Source organism: Molothrus aeneus, chromosome 10, assembly GCF_037042795.1.
Source record: "Molothrus aeneus isolate 106 chromosome 10, BPBGC_Maene_1.0, whole genome shotgun sequence".
Classification (NCBI taxonomy): Eukaryota; Metazoa; Chordata; class Aves; order Passeriformes; family Icteridae; genus Molothrus; species Molothrus aeneus.
In genome coordinates, this window is record NC_089655.1 from 3,919,910 (window position 1) to 3,938,811 (window position 18,902).

General features: G+C 37.6%; 1 protein-coding gene across 3 annotated transcripts in view; it reads left to right on the forward strand.

The window, feature by feature from the left end:
• Nucleotides 1-18,902, forward strand: part of WDR33 (WD repeat domain 33) — a 71,343-nt gene that overhangs the window by 34,527 nt on the left and 17,914 nt on the right. The window contains exons 8-9 of one of the 3 annotated variants that reach the window (XM_066556473.1): nt 7,977-7,998; nt 10,460-10,523. In XM_066556473.1, the coding sequence (XP_066412570.1) occupies nt 7,977-7,998; nt 10,460-10,463 (26 nt within the window). In that variant the 3' untranslated portion in view covers nt 10,464-10,523. Of the gene's footprint in view, nt 1-7,976; nt 7,999-10,459; nt 11,067-18,482; nt 18,610-18,902 lie in introns of those variants that run through there. The other 2 variants (XM_066556474.1, XM_066556470.1) reach the window with 2 other exon arrangements.

Genomic DNA, 18,902 nt, shown 5'->3' on the forward strand with positions numbered 1-18,902 from the left:
TAAAACTGCTAGAATATATTTTATCTTATAAAAAGTTTCACAGACAAGGTTTGACAATTCTTCTATCTCAGACAGTTTAGATTACTACTTGTAATTATTAACTCAGTGGAAGCTTCTGATATTTCTAGTTCTGCAAAACATTATTTTGATACATTGCACAAGCTGTCCAGTTCAATGCATCAGCTAGTTATTAATTTTATTTTTATTATATTGTTAATATAATTATATTTTAAAATATAGACTATATTTTCTTAATATTTTTCATATTGTGTATGCATTGATTTTGCCCCACTGGATTTATATAGTGAGAGCTATTCCAGATGTAACTACAGCCACTTAGAGAAGCAGTTCTATCATTGCAGTTTAATTTGCTGGTGTAGACAAGAACTGCAAATACTTTACTTAAATTGTCATTGAAGACAGAAGGTGATGTTCATCTGGTTTTGACCATTTATAGGAATTTTGTCTGAAACTTTTTGCTCACCAAAATTAGTTTTTAAAGGGAGCTCACCATATATAAATATGAGCCTGAAAAGCTGAACATAACAGGACTGCAACAGGTGCTTCTTCCAAGTCACCAAGATCTTGGAGGGTAAACTTCAAATTTTCATTCAAAAAAGCTAAGGAATGTGTTACCTCAGCTGCTTAATATTGGGAAGAAAAATACCTTTTAGTAAAAAACAAACCCAGCTTTCTGTATGTGCTGGCAGATGGGTATTTTCTACCACATGTACAATAGGTCTTTTTCTCTGCCTGTTGATTTAGAATGATGGAGAGCATGAAAATGCTGTAGCTATTGTATTAAAATCTTTATATTTTGAACTTCATCACTTAAAAAAAATTCTCGAAAGAGTGTCATAATAACCTTATAAATTAGTAGCTGTAATACTGCTGTAATTACTGTAACTATTCTAGTTCTCAAAGGGTAAAATTAATAGATGAAAAAATGGAGCTCAGGATCCTATTATTAGCAGCATATTGTTATATGCTGGGGAAATCAAGTCTAAATAATTATACAATACTTTTAGACTTGAATTTCTCTTTATAGCTGACTTCCTTCTCTCCTCTCCAGGATAGCCATATTCAGCTTCATTTTTTCTCTGTGTTAAGATTTAAGGAAGGAGTAGCTCTGATACATATTTAGAATCCTCAGAATTTGGATAGAAAGACCTTAACACAAAGCCTGGTGCTCCTTGAGATCTATTTTTCATCAGAGATTGAGGTTCCTACTGGCTTTATAAATAATCACTACCTTCAAAGACTAAAAAAAGTCTCAGCGTCATCTTGGGATTCAGTGAAGAGCTGATATTCCACCCCTCCATCCAGCCTTCTGTGGGAGGCACTTGTCCCAAGCTGTTTGACAGAGTAAAACATTCTCCTTTGAAAAGGAAATTTTCACCATTTTTTAATATTTGGAGATATGTAGCACAAATTGTTGTAGAGATGGTATTCATATGTAATTTCCCACTTAAGTACAAGTTTAATGGGAATCCTCAGAAGTTCAAATGAGTTCAGACTCACTGGTGTTCTAGATATGTAGCCATTATAAAAGTAAATATTATAGTAAAGCTGAAAGTTCTAAAAAAGAAAATAGTTTGTCTCCTTTTGTCTCTGTTTTCCAGTGGAAAATACATTTAAAAGGCCATTTTCACTGCAGAGATGATCTCATGTTCAGGGTCTTTTTTTTCACCTGTTCTCTTACTAGGGCAGTAAAAGAATATAAGACCTTTGCTGAATTCTAGGGCTTGTGCTGTCTCTATCCTTGAGGTTTTCAGGCTGAACCTGGATAAATCCCTGAATAACCTGCTCTGACTTCATAGCTTTGAGCAGCTGATTGACCAAGAGACTTTGGAGATTTCTTCCAGCCTGACTTACCCAGAGCTCCTGGGGTACTGAATTAAACTGAATTCCCCTGTTTTGCCAAAGCCAGCAAAAATCCTACTGATGTAGGATTCAGCTGTCCATATGTGACATAAGGAACTGATCTTGAAAATAATCAACATTTTTTTCTGGCAGCTTTTAACATCCTTGAGGAAATGCACATTGTGTGGATTGGAAAGGATTCGTGTTTAGTGGGTCCTTTTTTTTTTTAGAGATGCTAAATGTTTCATCATTCCCTAGGAACTAACAGTATGTTAGAGTAATCATCACTGAAGTTTCAGAACTTCCTGTGTCCTACAAGCATTAAAACCTTGTTGTAAATAAGATGGAAGGTGTGATTGTGTGCTGTCAGCATCTTTAAAGCTTCTGCTGATGTAGTCAGTGAGGTAAACCATTACCTATTTATATATATATATGCACTAAATATATAGAACTGTTACATTTGCATATATAATTTTTATATAAACATCTGTAATGGTCCCAGTGGCACATTTTATCACCTTAATACTTGTTTGCTCCTTTTTTTTATGTGTCAAAATTATGCAGTCTTGAAAAAGACTTTGCAGGTTGTGTTGTAAAGGTGTAAAATCCATGCACAATTAAATTGAAAGTGTTTGCTTTAAAAGAAAAAATAAGAAGAAAAAAGTGATTTAGGTAGGTGCTTTACTCCCTGGACCAGAGCAGCCCAGATTAGTCTGTGTGCATTAGTGCTCCTGAAGCTGCATTTCTGTAAATCACATTCCCAGCTTCTCCAGAGACTCCCTAGGTAGCCCTGCTGTTGTTACAAAAATGAGCCTTTACATCCAGGTGAAATGAGTGTTACCTATCTTTTTTCTTCTTTTTCTTTCAATAGCTGGTTTACAGAGTATATATTTCACTGTTCATTCTCACACCTCTTCCAGGTCTTGACTGTAATGTCTAAACCAAAATTATTTCATTTCTGAGTTTAAGCATTTTAACAGAAGACTGCACATTACTAAATATTATTTTGAGACTGCAGTTATCTTAAAATTAAAAAAAAAATTAGAAGTTGTTTTGTCTTAAAACATGGAAAGTGCAGGCCAAATTTGTCTTGGTGTTTTTACTACAACTGAGTCTAGAAAGGAGTAACCACACATTTAAAAACTTGCAGTCAAAATTCTCCCATTTGAATTGTAATTATTAGAGAACAAGGTACAGTTGCACATGGGAAATACAATCTGGACAGCTCTAAAGCTTATTTCTGTACAGCTTAGGTACTTCCAGTTGTTGGCAAGATATCTCTGTTTTCTAAGGATTTACTGAGTCTGTAGCTTGATAGAATGATGGGTGTTACTGCTTGCTGTTTGTGCCTGGTCAAGAAGAATCTGCTTTTCTTTGTCTGCCTTCTGTTCTTCTTACCCATGCATAATTCATAGGCAGAAATAGTGGTTTTAATTTGACCAGCTGATACACTGAGAGGAAAGAGTAGGGTTTTGTTGTTTGGTTTTGATTTTTTTTTAAAGGCTAGACCAGCCCTTCTTACAGAAGGGATACAGAAAGGATACAGGGGTGATAACCCCTTTGCTTATTTTAGGTCAGCTGATGCAGTTGGATAATAAGATGCATTTTCCCTGCAGATGTTGCTTTATGCCCTTAAATCTTCAAGCAACAATTCCTTGTTGCTTCCCTAGCAGGGACTCGCCTACTTAAAATGACTGTAAAAGTTTTTTTCTGTTTAGCCATACAAAAGCATTATTCTCTTGGCTGCTTTGCTAAATGTAGCCCTTAGGAATATTGATAATATTGATGAATATGGATTACTCTTGATTGCCATTCTCCTTTTGGGAAGTCCCTTGTTCTCCAGAGCCTTACAAGTGAGCACGTGGTGTTACAATTGCAAATGTAAAAAGCTAAATTCAACTAGGCAGCTTTTTAATTACATTTAATTACTCTGCAATTATTCTTTGGGCAAAGGTAGGTTCTTTGTTTCACACTACTAGTTTGTCAGGAATATCCCTTGCTCCTAAAGGAACGGAGGAAGAAAAGCTCATTCCAGTCACCTACACGAGCATGTTGGAGGTGTCATTTCTGTAGTACCGATTGCATTTGCAATTTTTGAACAGGGCTTTCCTAAAAATACAATCAGGAATTTTTGTGCTTGTATTGATTTAGAATTCCTGTGGTCACATAAAACTGGAGCTTTAAATAGCAGGTGCACTGTGCCAGGCATGTTTGGAGGGATGCAGCCACCCCTTCCTGGCTGGAAAAGCCGTGCTGCTCGCTCCCAGGCTTTGCACACGCTGCCTGATGCTCTCCCCTGCCATTTTCTGTTCCCTGCATCACAGAATTCATCAAGGATTATCCAGTCTTTGTCCCTGAGAGCACTTAGTGTGGGTGTTTCAATCTGCAGTTTCACCACAAAGATGTCTGTTCCCAGTAAGCCTGGCTAGAAATACTGGCAATTCATCTGCAGTGGTTGAACTGCATTATTTCCTGCACAACTGTCATCTCAGCTATCATCCCTTCCACAAGTGTAGCAAATCACAGTAATTCACTGGAATTTAAGGAAGGTTTGAGTCATGGGGATTTATTCCACAGAAGTGACTTACTGGGTATTCCACAAGTTGTTTTTAACCCATTGCACAATATTTAGTTACCAAATTAATGACTTGTTCCAACAGAATGTTGGTATTTGAAGAAGTTCTTTTTAAACTTTTTTTGTAAGATGGAATAATTTACTTGGTAAGTAAGTTTACTTCAACTTATTTTGCAAGTAAGGAATAGGTATGAGGCAATTTTTCTGAGAAATACTTAGCAGCAGCAATTATCACAAATAACTAACAAGCATAGTTCATTACTGGTATATGAAAGGGAACAGTGTGGGGAATTTAAATTAGAATTTATTTTGACATAAAGTGACAAAAAGCTTAGAAATTAATGTTGCATTTAATAGACATGAAGAGTATATCAGAATGTTTTTCCTGATGTATCTACTCCTTGCAGTCCTTGCACAGGAGGAACTCGAGCTTAGGGGTGAGGAGATAATTAATTTTTCAGTTTGTTGCTGTCCATGGCTCTTGGATTGCAGTTACTGTGGGCTGGACATCTACAGGGCTGGGAATGGTCACCCAGCTGCTTCAGGTGATGTGATCTGCTCACCAGATGTTTTGTCCTAATTCTAGTTCCAGTCAGCCTGAACAAAGTACCTGCTAGTGAAAAATGATAAATTGCACTAATAATTCTGAAAATCTATCCCCCTTAAGAAAAAAATAATAAAAGTTTAATTCACAGAAGAGCAGCAAAGCCTTCCTAAAACCACTTGATAGATGATCAGGCTCTATAAGTTTTAAATACCAAACCCTTCTGGGAAGGTTAACTCCTTTGTACATGATGCAGGAATATTTCCTGCTGCTCTGCCATGGATGTGTGGCACGCAGGCTGCAGAGCTCATCCCCAGGGCTTTCTGGTGAGTGCAGGGCTCCAGGGGCACAGGGGGTGCTGTCTCAGGGCCATCAGGGCTCTGCTGCTGCTGCCAGCCCAGGCCCAGCACAGGGAGCTGCTGTTTGTAGGGTCAGCTGTTCCCAGCCTGCTGCCCTGTCCCCAGTGCAGTGCTGCTTGCAGCTGCTCCCCAGATATTCACATGGGAGTGGGTATTCCAAAACCAGACCAGCCTAATTGAGGTGTATTCTCTGTACTAAAACAAGAACTGTATTTTATTTGCACTGAAAATAAACTGCTGACATGGGATTATACCTGTTAAAGCTTCTTTTTTTTTTTTTTTTTTGGCTGGTTTTTTTTGGGGGGGGGGTTAACTTTTTAAAAATGCACTTTACTCCCCAATACAGCATTGCTGTGTTTACAGAAATATAAAGAAAATCAAAATGTAAATTTGGCAGCACTTGCATCCTTTGGCCAACAAATATATTTGGTTTTTTTCAGTTTCTTCAGTGGATTACTTCAGTAGCAATGCCATGCTCTTGCCTAGTCCTTCTTAAACAGAAATGATACCATCTTCTCTCATGACAGTCATCTTTCTTTGGTCTGTGCTTATGACACTATGTATGGAAATTTATCTGTGCAAGTGAAGAGGTGACTTTTTCCCTGCCTCCCCCACAGCACTGATTCACTTAATCAGTAATTTTATTTTACAGAAGATTTCTAAAGTCCAGCTTCCTAGAAGATAAATCCTGCATTTTCACATTCCTCAGCTAGCTACACTCCTCACACACAGCACTGTAAAAGGTGTTTTATTTGAGGAGCACAGATCAGTTCCCTTCCAGGCCAGGGGAGCAGCCTCATCCTGGCCATGACCTCCCCCTCATTATTTTTGTGCTTAACCTACTTCCTTCCTTCTGCCTCTTATTTTCCATATTTCCCATCTTCCCAAGAGCACTTGCTTTTTAGCTGTCTCCTGTCTCTGGAGCTTCATATATGGCTCCAGTCCATTGTGGTTATGGGAACTGCTTTGTACATTTCTGAGACTGGAAAGATATTTTGTATTTTCTTCCTTTTGGTGTATCTAAGATGAAATTTTTTAAAAGCTGCTACAGAAAGCACTGAGAGAAATCTAAAGATTCCTTAGGAAAAAGCTTCTTTCTGAGCCACATCATCCCAGAAAACAACTTTTCTTTTTTGCCTTTAATTTAAAATTTATCGTATAGTTGATGTTTTCTTTTGGTGGTTTGAGCCACATTTTTTATACAGTTGCAGATGATTTGAAGTTTAGCAGGTATCTTTTGTGGTGCTGGTTTTGTGTAATAAATGCTCCAAAATCCAGGCAAAAAAAGCCCCATAGATAATTTGTTAACATTTTCAACTTGTATTTCCAGAATGGTGATAATTAAAATCTCTGGTATTAATATTCCTCCTGTGATGCTCATCCCAAATCAAAGAAGACTGAGTTAAAATTCTGCAGGAAAGATCATTGTTTCAGAAAAACTGAAAAGTTTCTTTTTTCTCAGTGTTGCTGAAGAGATGGTCAAACTTCTTTTTTTGTTCTATGTTCACTTACAAATAGATGCACATTCTCTGTCTTGGCTGTTCTTTTAGCCATGTCACATGACTTTTTAAGTGTTTTCTAGAATTTTGGCTCTATGTATTGTTTAGAAATTTTTATAACATTTTTATTAATTTTTTAAAAGTTTTTTTTAAAGCTCTACAATAGCTTTAGTTCATAAAGTACTTCAGACTAACTTATTTTTCCTGTAAGATTTTTGACTAACAAAGTTTCTATTTAAGTATTTGAAAAATTTTCATTTTGAAATATTAGACAATATATCTGGTGCTAACATGGAGGGGTGTGCAATAACAGCCAGGAGCTGTTGGTGTAGCACTGAAATTGAAGATTTTTCTGCTTCTGAGGAGTAATTTTCCTGTCCTAATCAACATTTTTTCCTGTGGAAGCTCTGATTACTTCATGAGAACATAACACTGCAGTTACAGTTTCAGTAGGCTTTTAGGATTATTTCCTGTCAAATTCTGCATAATTTCTTTTTCTTACTTTGGGAATTTGTAACATGCTGCTGAGTACATGTCCCTGTTGACTCAAATACAAATTCAGTTACAACCTGCATCACAGAGGGGAACAATATTCTTGTCTTGGCTGATGTTTTCACTCCTTTGAGGCCAGCAGTGAAAAAATCAGTGAAAACCTCTAACTGCTAATGACTTGCAGAAGCCCAGAAGGGTTGGAAGTATTTAGTCTCTCCATAGCCTGGTGTGGTGGGATGTGTTTGATTCCCGTCTCCTCTGTTCTGCTCTTGGAAGAACATTCTCTGATACGTTGTCATAGGAAACTGTGTCACACCTATATATATATATTTTTTTTACACTAAGAAGTAATAGCAGCAATATTTTCCCCTGCTTTAACTTTAAAAATTGCATCTCTCTTGTTTTGTTCACATCTCTGTGTGATGTTAGTAAAGGAATCTGAGGACAGGATTTTCCACAAATTGTTTGGAAACCCACTTAAACTGGTGATAACCCCTTTGCCTTTCTTCTCATGCCCATATATGTTATCTTTACATGTTCTCCATATCTTTCCCCCCTGGTTTTGATATATCTGAGTTACTTAAGTATTATTTGGTTGTTTTATCCCATTTCTTCCTGTTGACATCTCTCCCTTTCTTTGTTAGGTTTTATTGCACAAAATCCCTGGTAAGTTTTGAACATCACCTTTTTCCCTGTCTCTCTGTTCAGTCACATGTGAAGAACTTTGTTTCAGATCCATTCATGTGCTTGTAAAATTTAAAATTATACATAGGGATGCACAGAATTTTAGCTTCATAAATACTTGTACAGCAACACTGCAAAACAGTTGTTTAATAAGGGACCTCTATTTAGAATTAAAAGATATTTGTATTTCTCTACTTAGGAACTGCAGTGTTATTTTTAAATGTAAAAGAGGGAAAGATTTTCTTAAATTTCAGAATTAGTAGGTGGCAAGAAAGAGAGGACTGGGAGTGCAGTGGTGATACAGGAAAGTCAGGAAAATAAGAGGAAATGAGATCACTGATGGTGCAGAAATTTAAAGTAAGACAGAAAACATTCCTTCTTCTGTCTCTTGCCTGACCTCATCTCTGCTGCTTAAAATTTCAAATGAAGGGTTTCTCTCTCTTAGGTGTCTGCAACATTATTCAAATCATTGTTTGTCTCCTGCATTTCAATTACACTTTTTCACTGAGATGGTTATTTCTTTTAAATTTTGCTGTGTTTTTTCTCATTAGCCCCAAATCACAACTAAATTAAACATACCCATATAGTAGTGGGATATTACATATGATAATTACATGCCAGAATTTTTTCTGTTTCTGTTCATGGTACTCTGTTCATTAGGTGGGGTTGTGTCCCTGTCATTTTTCAGCCCTTTTGTATTTCAGTTGCTTGAAGATTGGCCCTTTTTGCTTGAGCTGAGAATTCTGTCTGCTCAGGAAGAGCAGTGCTTTGTAACTCAGTGCTCTGCTTTCTGCCAGCAGTTTATTGCAGTGCACCTGCTGTTCCCCCTTTGCTCAGCCTTGGTGGCATTGCAAAATGCACAGAGCAAATTGAATGGCTCTGTCTTCGTATCCCTTCCTGGCTCTTTTACACTTGCTAATTGGATTATTGACTGACACAATTCTTTTCCTGCAGTCTATATAATAACCTTTCTGTCTGCCCTCTCACCTCACCCCAGGCCTGCTGCTGTTTATTAATACTGGGAGTATTGGCAGTCATGCACTTTTTGCTCTCCAACCAAAGAAAATAGTTTTCCCAGCTTCCCAGCTTGCCATTATAGTGGGCTCATAATTATGAAATATTTTGTAATGGTAAGCTGACTGTCAGAAATAGCTTACATGTATTTTTTTGGCCAGCAAGAAGAAAAACAGCATTTCTGTAGAAGTGCTGGCCCTTAAAGTGAGCACCTGTCTGGACAAGTGCTCATCTGGTGATCATGGCTGCTTTAAAAGTCATTGACTTGACTGACAGGTGATAGTTCTTCTCTCAAAGGGATGTTAAAAAGGTAGGAGGCTGCCCTGTCATCTTAACCATGAAAAAATTCTTCCAGTTAAAGAATATCAAGTTAACTGAAAGATCTTGGTAGTCCTTCTGTATTGGGTGTTTTTATTAAAATATTCTGGGTTCATTTGGCAGTAAGGGTATATTGAGTTACATCAAAGCAGAAGATTTCTTGTAACTTCTTTTATTGAGATCTACAAATACTTTTTTTAGTTTTTTACATCTTGCTGAGAGAATTCTCTGGTCATAAAGAAACCCACACAGGGGTTTCTTTGAAACTTGAATTAACCTCTAAATTAGGTATTTGGGCTGTTCTTTTCTCTTGCAACAGCCATAATCACCAGCAGAACTCAAATGAGTATCCAGCAGGATGTTAAAGGAAATAATTACTGGAAATTAATTCTAATGGTTACTCTTCGATTTTCTGGAAGTCTTTGTTCTCTTCCCAGAGCTGGGAGCTTATTCTGATTTTACCACTTAGAACCTTGACCAAAATTTTGGTCAAAGCAGAGAGCTAGAGGCAAGGAGGTACTAAATTCTGCAGTGTCTGCCCTGATTTCCTTCCTTTCCCCCTCTGTTACCTAAATTGCCAGTCTGAATTTTGGGATGCACCAAAGTTCCTTTATTAGCTCCAAGTTAATTTCAAAATACATCTAAATTCATACTGTGGTTTTGGCATTCCTTCTTTGCATTACTTACTGTAGTTTCAGTAAATCTGTCAAACTTTAGGTGTCACAAAGTGTCACAAACTTTTTGTGACACGGGTGTAACAGGCAAGGGCTGGGCAGAAGAGTGCTGGTGGAAAGGTGGGGATTGTGACTCCCTGTTGGCAGGAGGTAACCACACCAAGTTATCATTTTCAAGAATTAGTGCCCAGAACTAGTTTCTTATGTGTTTGGAAAACCCCACTGAAGCTACTCTAGGTTCTGTTCATCTTAAAATCCCATCAGTTCCTGAAAGCTTCAGGCACCAGTTTTTAACTCCTGCCTCACTTCGTTCTTGATTCATGAAATACAAGTGTGTGTTCTGATTGTTCAGTAGTTACTTTGAAATAAGCTGTCACTGTGAGGCTTCAAATTATTTGATATTCTTATCAATTTTTTTCTGATTTGGCTTTTTTTAGTTGATGGTACAGGCTCTGGCCAGACTCCAAAACACTTGTTTGGTTCATTTTTGGAGGACTTGACTGGGAACATTTTCATGCAGAAAATATTTTGGTCTATTTTTACAAAACAATACTGCTCAGCAATTTGATTCTGTACCCAATTATGGGGCCACAAAGCAATCAAAACTGCAGACTCATGACTGACAAAACAATGGAATTTCTCATCTGTTAAGTTGATGCCGTTTCTGCCCTTGAAGGACCAGTGTTGTTCCACTCTTGGGCACAGCTGAACCCGCCCTGTTCTGTTCTCTCCTGTTCTCCCCTTGCTGTGTGGATGAGCTCAGTCCTGCCTGGGGCTCCAGACTCTCAGCACTCCTTAGGGGCAGTGCAGCCTTTGTCAGATCCAGTGCAGGGACTCTAAGGAAGGGGCCAGAAAACAAGCAGTAGAAAACTCTGGGACACTCTTCTGAGGGAGTGGGGGTTTGGCTCCTGCCAGATGTTGATGTTGTGAAGCATGAGAGATTTTCTTAAAATTGCTGTTCATTTTTTAATGTTTCTTGTACGATATTTTTCTTATCATTAAATGTAAATGCCCTTGTAAATAAATATTTTCTGTCAATGAAAAGCAAGTGTGTTGCTGCTTTCAAAGTAGGCTGGCTAATTTTTTAACAGAAAAGAACATCTAGTCCCAGCTACTTTACAGGTAATGTAAACAGCAAAAAAAAATTTGGTTCCACCTTTTGCAATTAAAAAAACTTCCTTTTAATTCTCTGATAAGTACATGCAAAGAAATCCTAAATAGCAATGAGAATTTTAGTAGATAACAATAAGAATTTTAGTAGATAACTGTGCCTGAGTGCAAAGTAGAATCCAGTCTGCATTTCATAAATAATTTAACTGTGAGGAAAACCTGTCTTGGTCCTTGAATTCAGCTGCATTACTGCTAAGCACTCTCATTTCTATTTGGAATAAGTAGGTGTTGGAAGTTTTAATGTGGTATATCTTCTCTTTGGACACTTTCTGCCCTTTTTTTCCCCTGTCATTTCTTCTGAGCTAGCTCTGAGCTTTCTAATTTTATTTTTAAGATCAGTAGTGACTTTTTAAGTAGAAATAATGACTGCTGTATTGCACTAAAACATTGTCCTGCATCTAAAGCATTATCACATAGGTGATCTCCACCACAGAGATGCTCTTGATGATATAAATAGGGGATTAAGTGCATAAAATTGGTGCTAAGTTAAAATATCTGGATGCTAATTAAGCAAAACTAGTGACATTTTAGTAATATTTTTACATACTAAAATAACTTAGTGTTGATAATTATCTGTGGTCAGTCTAGATATGACTTAACTGTGTCTTATGATTAGAAATTGTGAACCATGCATATTTAATTGATTTTTTTTTTTTGTTATTGTTGTTCTCACAAAGAGAATGTTAAACAGCTTTTAATGTTGTACAGATACTGGTCTCAGTCAGACTTGTTTTGTCCTGATATGTTTTACAGCACAAATAACCTGAGTAGGTGTAGGTAGTGATAAAGCCCAAAAATAACTTCAGGAATTAGGAAAAAGAAAATATGTCTAAAAGGAGAGGTATCTTTAGGGTTTTTGTAAACTCTAGCATGAACATAGTCAATGATTAAAAAACATGGACCTGCCACCACAGACCTAAACTAGCAAGCATCTTCAGCTCTGTGATTGTTGGTTCTGGTCAAAAGAAATCCTTTCAGCTTTGGGAGTTGCTCAGCCTCAGTGAATTGAAGAATTCAAACAATCCCTCTAAGTTGAACATGTGGGTACCTAAAAGCTTAACCCTTCGTGACCAGTTCCCAGATCCACTGGAACTCAGCTGCCTTTCTTCCCCTTGCTATAAGCAAGCCCTTGCAGAAGATACTGTCATTGAATTTCCACAGGTGTAAAGAATTCACTTTACTGCTAATTACATATGTAACAACTTTAATTCGTTATTCTTGCAGTGCATTTACCATTACCAAGCTGTGCAAACACACAATCAGCATTAAATTTAAATTGTTTTGCCAGTTCATGAGGGTTTTGTAGAATTCAAACTGTTCACTGATTGGTTTAAGTTTGGGATGAGCACATACAAACTCTAAACTCATTTATGGAAACACTGATTACCTATTCTGGCTGATCTTGGGGAAAGTAATGTTTACCCACACCTGTTTCATTAGTGTTTTGTGATTAGTATTGTTTCTTAACCTCCTGATTTCACAGATGATAAACTGTCCTGTTACAAGAGCTTCTGTCTGGGAAGAAATTACGATTATAGAAGTGTAAAAAAAGAAAATTATTCATAAATTTTTAAACAAATATGAATTATGTCCCTTTCTGTTGCTGAATTAGTGGAATACTAAGGATCTGGAAGAGATCCCCTGTAGGTTGATTAAAACTTCTCAGCAATCTCTCTGCTGTTGCTCTAGATAACAAGATTAATAAACTAGAAGAGAGCTAGACTGAGCAAACAAAGGACAGCAAAACTTGTGTTTGTGGTACAGAAGTCTGAAAGTAGGATGGAAGGCATTATTCTTAATCCAGTGAAGACTGAAAGGAACTTTTTCTTTAATTTTTTATGCACAACCTCCCACATGATGCTAAAAAGCACAAGCTGGCTGTGTATCTGTAGGGGAGGATTTCTGTGGTATTCATTCTTGGAGTGCAGAAGAGGAAGCGCAGGAGCTCCCAGCACACCTCTTGGGTGAGGACAGTTCACTTAACTTGATAGGACAAAGAGCACTAAATTACTGAAATTAAATATAAAACTGTCCTTACTGCTGAGCTGGTCAGTGGGACCAGAACAGTGCCCAGTTATTTTAGGTGTGGGGAATTGAGTTCCTCAGTGAGCTGTGCATGGAACAGGGGATTTCTGGGGAGTGGATGACTGCCCCATGACATTTCAAAAAAGCCTTTCATAAAAATGGAACAGAATAATGGCAGAATAATCTAATTTGCATAATAGGCTGGAAGCAAATAGTAAATTCTAATAGAATTATGTAGAAAACGTAGAATTCCTTTCTGCTAACATTGTTCCCATTATCTTGGACTTGCAGGTCTCTTTTTCTGTCCCTTCTTCCTTGCCCTCTTTTTTTTTTTTTTAAGGGTGGAGAACCTTAGCTTGGTTTTTTTAAGACCTAATGCTGTCCAATAGTTACTTTGACATAAAATGTCACTGTGAGGCATCAAATTATTTGATATTCTAATCAAATTAATTTTTTCTGGTTTGGCTTTTTTTAAGTTAATGTTAGAGGCTATAGGCAGACTCCAAAACATTTGTTTGGTTCATTTTTTGGAGGACTTCTTTGCAGATCCCTTGGAGATAATCCTGTGCCAAGGCCCTGCCCTCAGAGAGGTGTGATGTTGTTCTGGGGACACAGAGAACAGGAAGGTCAATGTCAGTGTGTGGTGACAAAAAACTGATCTAACCAGGCTGGGTGGGGGATACACAACTCTGTTTACTCTCCATTTAGAACAGAATTAAAAAAATATCCAAACAAATTGAATTCTAAGTGACAAACAGTATCATTGCAATTAAATGATGGTTAATTCTTTAAAATATAAAAAGTTATAAATACCCATTTTCTTTGGAATGTGAGTGTTAAAATATGAAGATGCCTTAAGACTGGCATCTTAGTGTGTGTGTCTACATTCACATAATTGCTGAGAAGGATCTAGAAGTTTTCCAATATCATCTATAAAATTCTCTTTGAATTGATGTGCTTTCAGAATTGGGCACGTCCCATGGGGAAGGAATATAAAACAATAAAGTTAAGCTACAGCAATAAACCTGATCTATCTATAACTGCTATACACAGTTGCATTATAAAATATGTGGATATTTTATAGACTGTAATATAAAGACAGTGATTCAAACCAGCTTTTTTACATGGTAAGCTATGTTCAGAAAGTCATAAATGCAAAAATTAGTGTGAGGAGGGAAAAGAATCATATCCTTATAATATGTGTACTTTTCAGACTTCTGACATACTTGATTTATCAAATACCTTTATATATAATCTTATTATTCACTAGCCAGGATTCCTGTTCAGTGTCTTTTAAAGAACAACCCTTCAAAGAAATTGGCTGGAAGTACTAACAATCAGTATTTTAATTAAGAAGATTGTGACTAAGGGCACTCAAAGCATTTATTATGCATGTGAAAGGTAATACTGGGGAACTACTTTTGGTTTTAAGCTTTTCAAAGGTGCTACATTTGCCTGCCTTTGTTTTTCTGCAAATTTTTTAAATGGTTGGAAAAAGTTGTAGTAAGTAAAACCAACAAGTGTTTGTATATAGGTTTATGCTCAGACTTTCACTCATGATTTTAAATTACTTGAGTTTCTCAAAAATCTTTGCCTTCAGTCTTTCATGTTGGTTGGTTTGTGGGATTTCTATGGCCACAACTCCTACACAATTCACACATTTCAATTCATTTATCCTTAAAGTGTCCCTACAAGACAGGGAGTTGATAATAAGGTCCATGCAAAGGAGAAGGAATTGTTCAGAGAAGAATTCTCACCCTGCAGCTCTGAGCAGAGAGGCAGATATTTGTGTGTGACTGTTGAGCAAAAGCTTTGCCAGCAAACAGGGAATGTAAACTGCAGAGATTTGCATGAATTAAGGTTTTCTGAGCCTGGTGTCTGGGGACAAGGAGGTTTTGTACCAGAGGAGGAGAGGCTGATTCCCAACACTAAGAACTGAAAACAACTGTGAAATAAAATCTGTGAGGTGGCTTTTTCTCTGGAATGTTATTTTAAATGTATTTTCTGCATCGTGTGTCTCATTACAGATAATAGTGTGCCCATCTCTCAGCAGAAAGAAGGAAAAGCAATATACAACGTCAGTTGCTTCAATATAAAAAGAAATTAAGAAAGGTCTGATTAGATGATGCTATTCAGTTATTTTGTTTATGTAAATGTTCTGAGTTAGTTCATCCCTTGAGAATAGTGTATTTAAAGCATAATTGTTGTCGGGAAAGATTTTATTTTCTCTTGAGAAAGCTTCATTGCATTGGGAAGCTGAAGCTAAAAGTGTGATGGTCCCATTTCTGCAGAGCTGGGGCTGACAGGCTCTGTTGAGGGCAGGATCCATCACTGGTTTGATTACACAGGAGGCTCCCAGCTTTCTCCTCTGCTGCCATAATCCAGAGTGCACTGGTTGAAAGAATGCTCTCTGCAGGAAATGCCAGTTTTAAACAGAAATTACCTGTTTAATCATACAAAGATTATAACAGTTATGGTTTTAAATATTATAAGTTCTGATCCCCATGGACAGTATTCATGTGCTGATAGCCAAAAGCCTTTTGATATGTTTTGATAAACCAATGGTTTTTCTGCTCTGGTTACAAGTTCTGAGTGTCCCGGGGTCTTCTCCTGCCTCTCAGCTCTGTCAGCCTGTGCTGTCTGTCACTGCCTCTCCCTTCTGAAGGCTTGGAAAGGGTGGGTGCTTCAATTGCTCTGTTCAACATTGCCCATTCTAAACCTTCTTTTTCTCAGGGTACATATTTGTCTTTGGGCTGGCTTAACTCAAGAAGAGCCTAAGGCAGGGCCTTGCTCAGGCTGAGCTGTCAGCCAGAGATGGCCTTTCACCAGCATCACTTGTTTTCTGGGTGCAATCTTTCCCATCAAGCATAATTAGCCCTATGTTTTCCTGTGCTTTTCCATTGCTAGTTGTCTTTGTGTCAGGAACAGCAACGGTGCCAATGTCACTCCATGCAGGCAGCAGATTTTTATGGTTTTGATAGGCTTGGTATATTTCATATCTATGATAGTACTCAAGCATTCTAGTCTGAACACATTTTCATATGGTTCAGTAAAGTATTAACTTTAATGGGGTGTTTTTCTATGAGGGACTTGAATTAAAATCTTTCCCTGGGGGGACTGCATGATGACAGCTACCTACAGAACATCCTTAGCTGGAAATCTGCAAGCATGGATTCCCCTCCCCTGTGCAGGAGGAGCACTTTCTCCCTTACTCCTGGCTGAATTGTTTCTTCCAAATAAACACTGGGAAGCAAGATTTGTTCAGCTTCATGTTTTAGTTGAGAGATTTAGTTATAGCAAATGCACTCAGTGCCTGTCACTTCTTTCTGCATTAGAAAAGCCAGAGAGGAAGGAAACCCTACATCTCAGAGGGCCTCTCTTGGTAGCCCAGACCACCAGAGTACATTGATGGTCTTGGCAACTTGAGGCACTTGCTCTTCCCTGAAACCCCAAATATTCCAGAGATAATTCTGCCTGCTGTGCCTGGGGAAGAGTTATGTTCATTCATCTACATTGTCAGTCAGCTCTTATAGTTGTTCCCATATACTTGCCAAGGCTGGATTCATTTCTTCTTTGGTCAGGAACCTCTTCCCTGTCTGTCCTTTCTTCCAGAGAGGAGGAAAGTTGCACTCACTTGAGAGTGTGCTCTATATGTTATGAGTTTGCTTCTATTTTAAGATGCAAGTATATTCTTTATTCTGATGCCAAAAGATTTTTGCTTTTTAAAATATTTTTCATATATTCCTAGCTCTGCAGACTCTTATTGTATAGTTACATGGTTTCTTAGCTAGCATTCAGTACTTTTCCAGCACTTGTTAGACAGACACATTCCTGGAATCCCATTCTAATCTTACTTCTTCAGTGAACCAAGGCCATTCTTCTGCTTCCCCATGTGTGTAGACATGAACAATGTGGGGCTAGGAGAAAGAGAGGAGGCTTCAGTAGGAGGCTGAACCAAGGGGGGAATTACTTCATTAACTGTACTTTTGACTGGGGATTCTTGTCAATTATGCTAATTTGCTAAGCTTATAAAAGTGTCATAGCCCTATATCACATGTGCATTTTGCCATAAGTGCATCCTTCAATAAACAGTAACCACCTTTATCCTTTTAATCTTTGGCTTGTGATTTCAGGGCTCAGAAGGGCATCAATTCTAATTTGATTTTTCTGTGGCCTCAGGAAAATTTCAGCTGATGCTTATTTTTAATGTCTTGTCAAAGTGAGATGTGTGTTAAGACAGCTTGTGCTGCTTTAACTTACGTGTTCCACTGTGTAGCAGAGCAGTCTGTGTGGGAGCTGTCTGACTTGATGGCAATCCTTAGTTTTTCCTGGAGTGTGCTCCCATTCTTCCATGCCATTTATCACTTCAGTGCCTTCATGTTGCAGGCAGACCCTCCTTTCTCAAATTGCTTTTTTCTTCATTTACTGCATGCTGCCTCATTTTCTGGGATGGACTATTACTGTTGGCCCTGCCTTGAAGTGGGCTGGTGTGGAGAGAGATTGGAGAAAGAAATTATTGCTTCTTATTTATTTCATTCCTATAGATAACCTCAGAAACCTCATTTTGTCATGCAGCAGGAACAGGCTTTTTGGTTTTTTTTTTAATGGATTTTAGCTCATCTGAACAGCACTGATTCTCTCTCAAGTTCAGTCAATTCAAAAGGAAATTATATCACAAGGGTTTTTCTTTGCTAACTCTTAAGCACTGGAAAAACCTGAATTCCTGTAAACTGGTAAGAGATCACATCTCTTAAGGTTTCTTTTCATCATATACTAATTTAGTTTTCAGATCCATTATTTAATTTCTTTACTTATTTTCTGACAGGACAGCAAAAGGATAGTACTGATAGGATAGGAACAAATAGGTATTTGTTTTATATTTCCTCAGTTTTTCACTGAAAGAAGTGTCACACAATCATTTTACCTCACCACCTCCATATAAATGCTTCATCAGTGCTACATTTAAAATACTGTGAAGTTGTCTAAGGCCAAAGCCTAAAGAAAAGAACAAATTTAAACAGAAACTTCTTAGATGATTTTTCCAGTGAGCTTGATTTGAGGGTGTAATCTGAGGAGAAAGTGCTCCCAATGATTAGTGGGAAGAAAGGCAAGCTAAAAAACTTGGCAGGGATTTTATTCACTTTATGTTTTGTAACCTGTGCTCTGTGATGTTTTTCATTCAGTTTTAAATTAGTTATAAGGTGAGCACCCTGTAATTTTTCAGTGTCTGTGAAATCTCAGAATGGACAATTTTTGTCTTAACAGGCCATGGAGCAGATGTGAAATGTGTTGACTGGCATCCAACCAAGGGATTAGTTGTTTCAGGAAGTAAAGATAGCCAACAGCCCATCAAGTTCTGGGATCCAAAGACTGGCCAGAGCCTTGCCACACTGTAAGTTCTTACCCACAGATTTTTGATTTGCTCAAATATAAGCTAACTTTATAAAATAATTTTTTCTTAGTTCCCTCCTTAGCTCTTTTCCTCACAACTTTTCAGCCATACACAGTTGCTATACACATGAAGCTGGTGCTTTAGCTGTGCCAGAAAATCCAGAGGTTATATGAGGACAACTCTCTACCTGGAAAATGGAGTCTTTAGCATTTGTTATTTAAATTTACTTTGTTCTTCTGCACAGACAATCTAACCACACAGTTCTCATACAGACTGAGATAGGGAAAAACAAA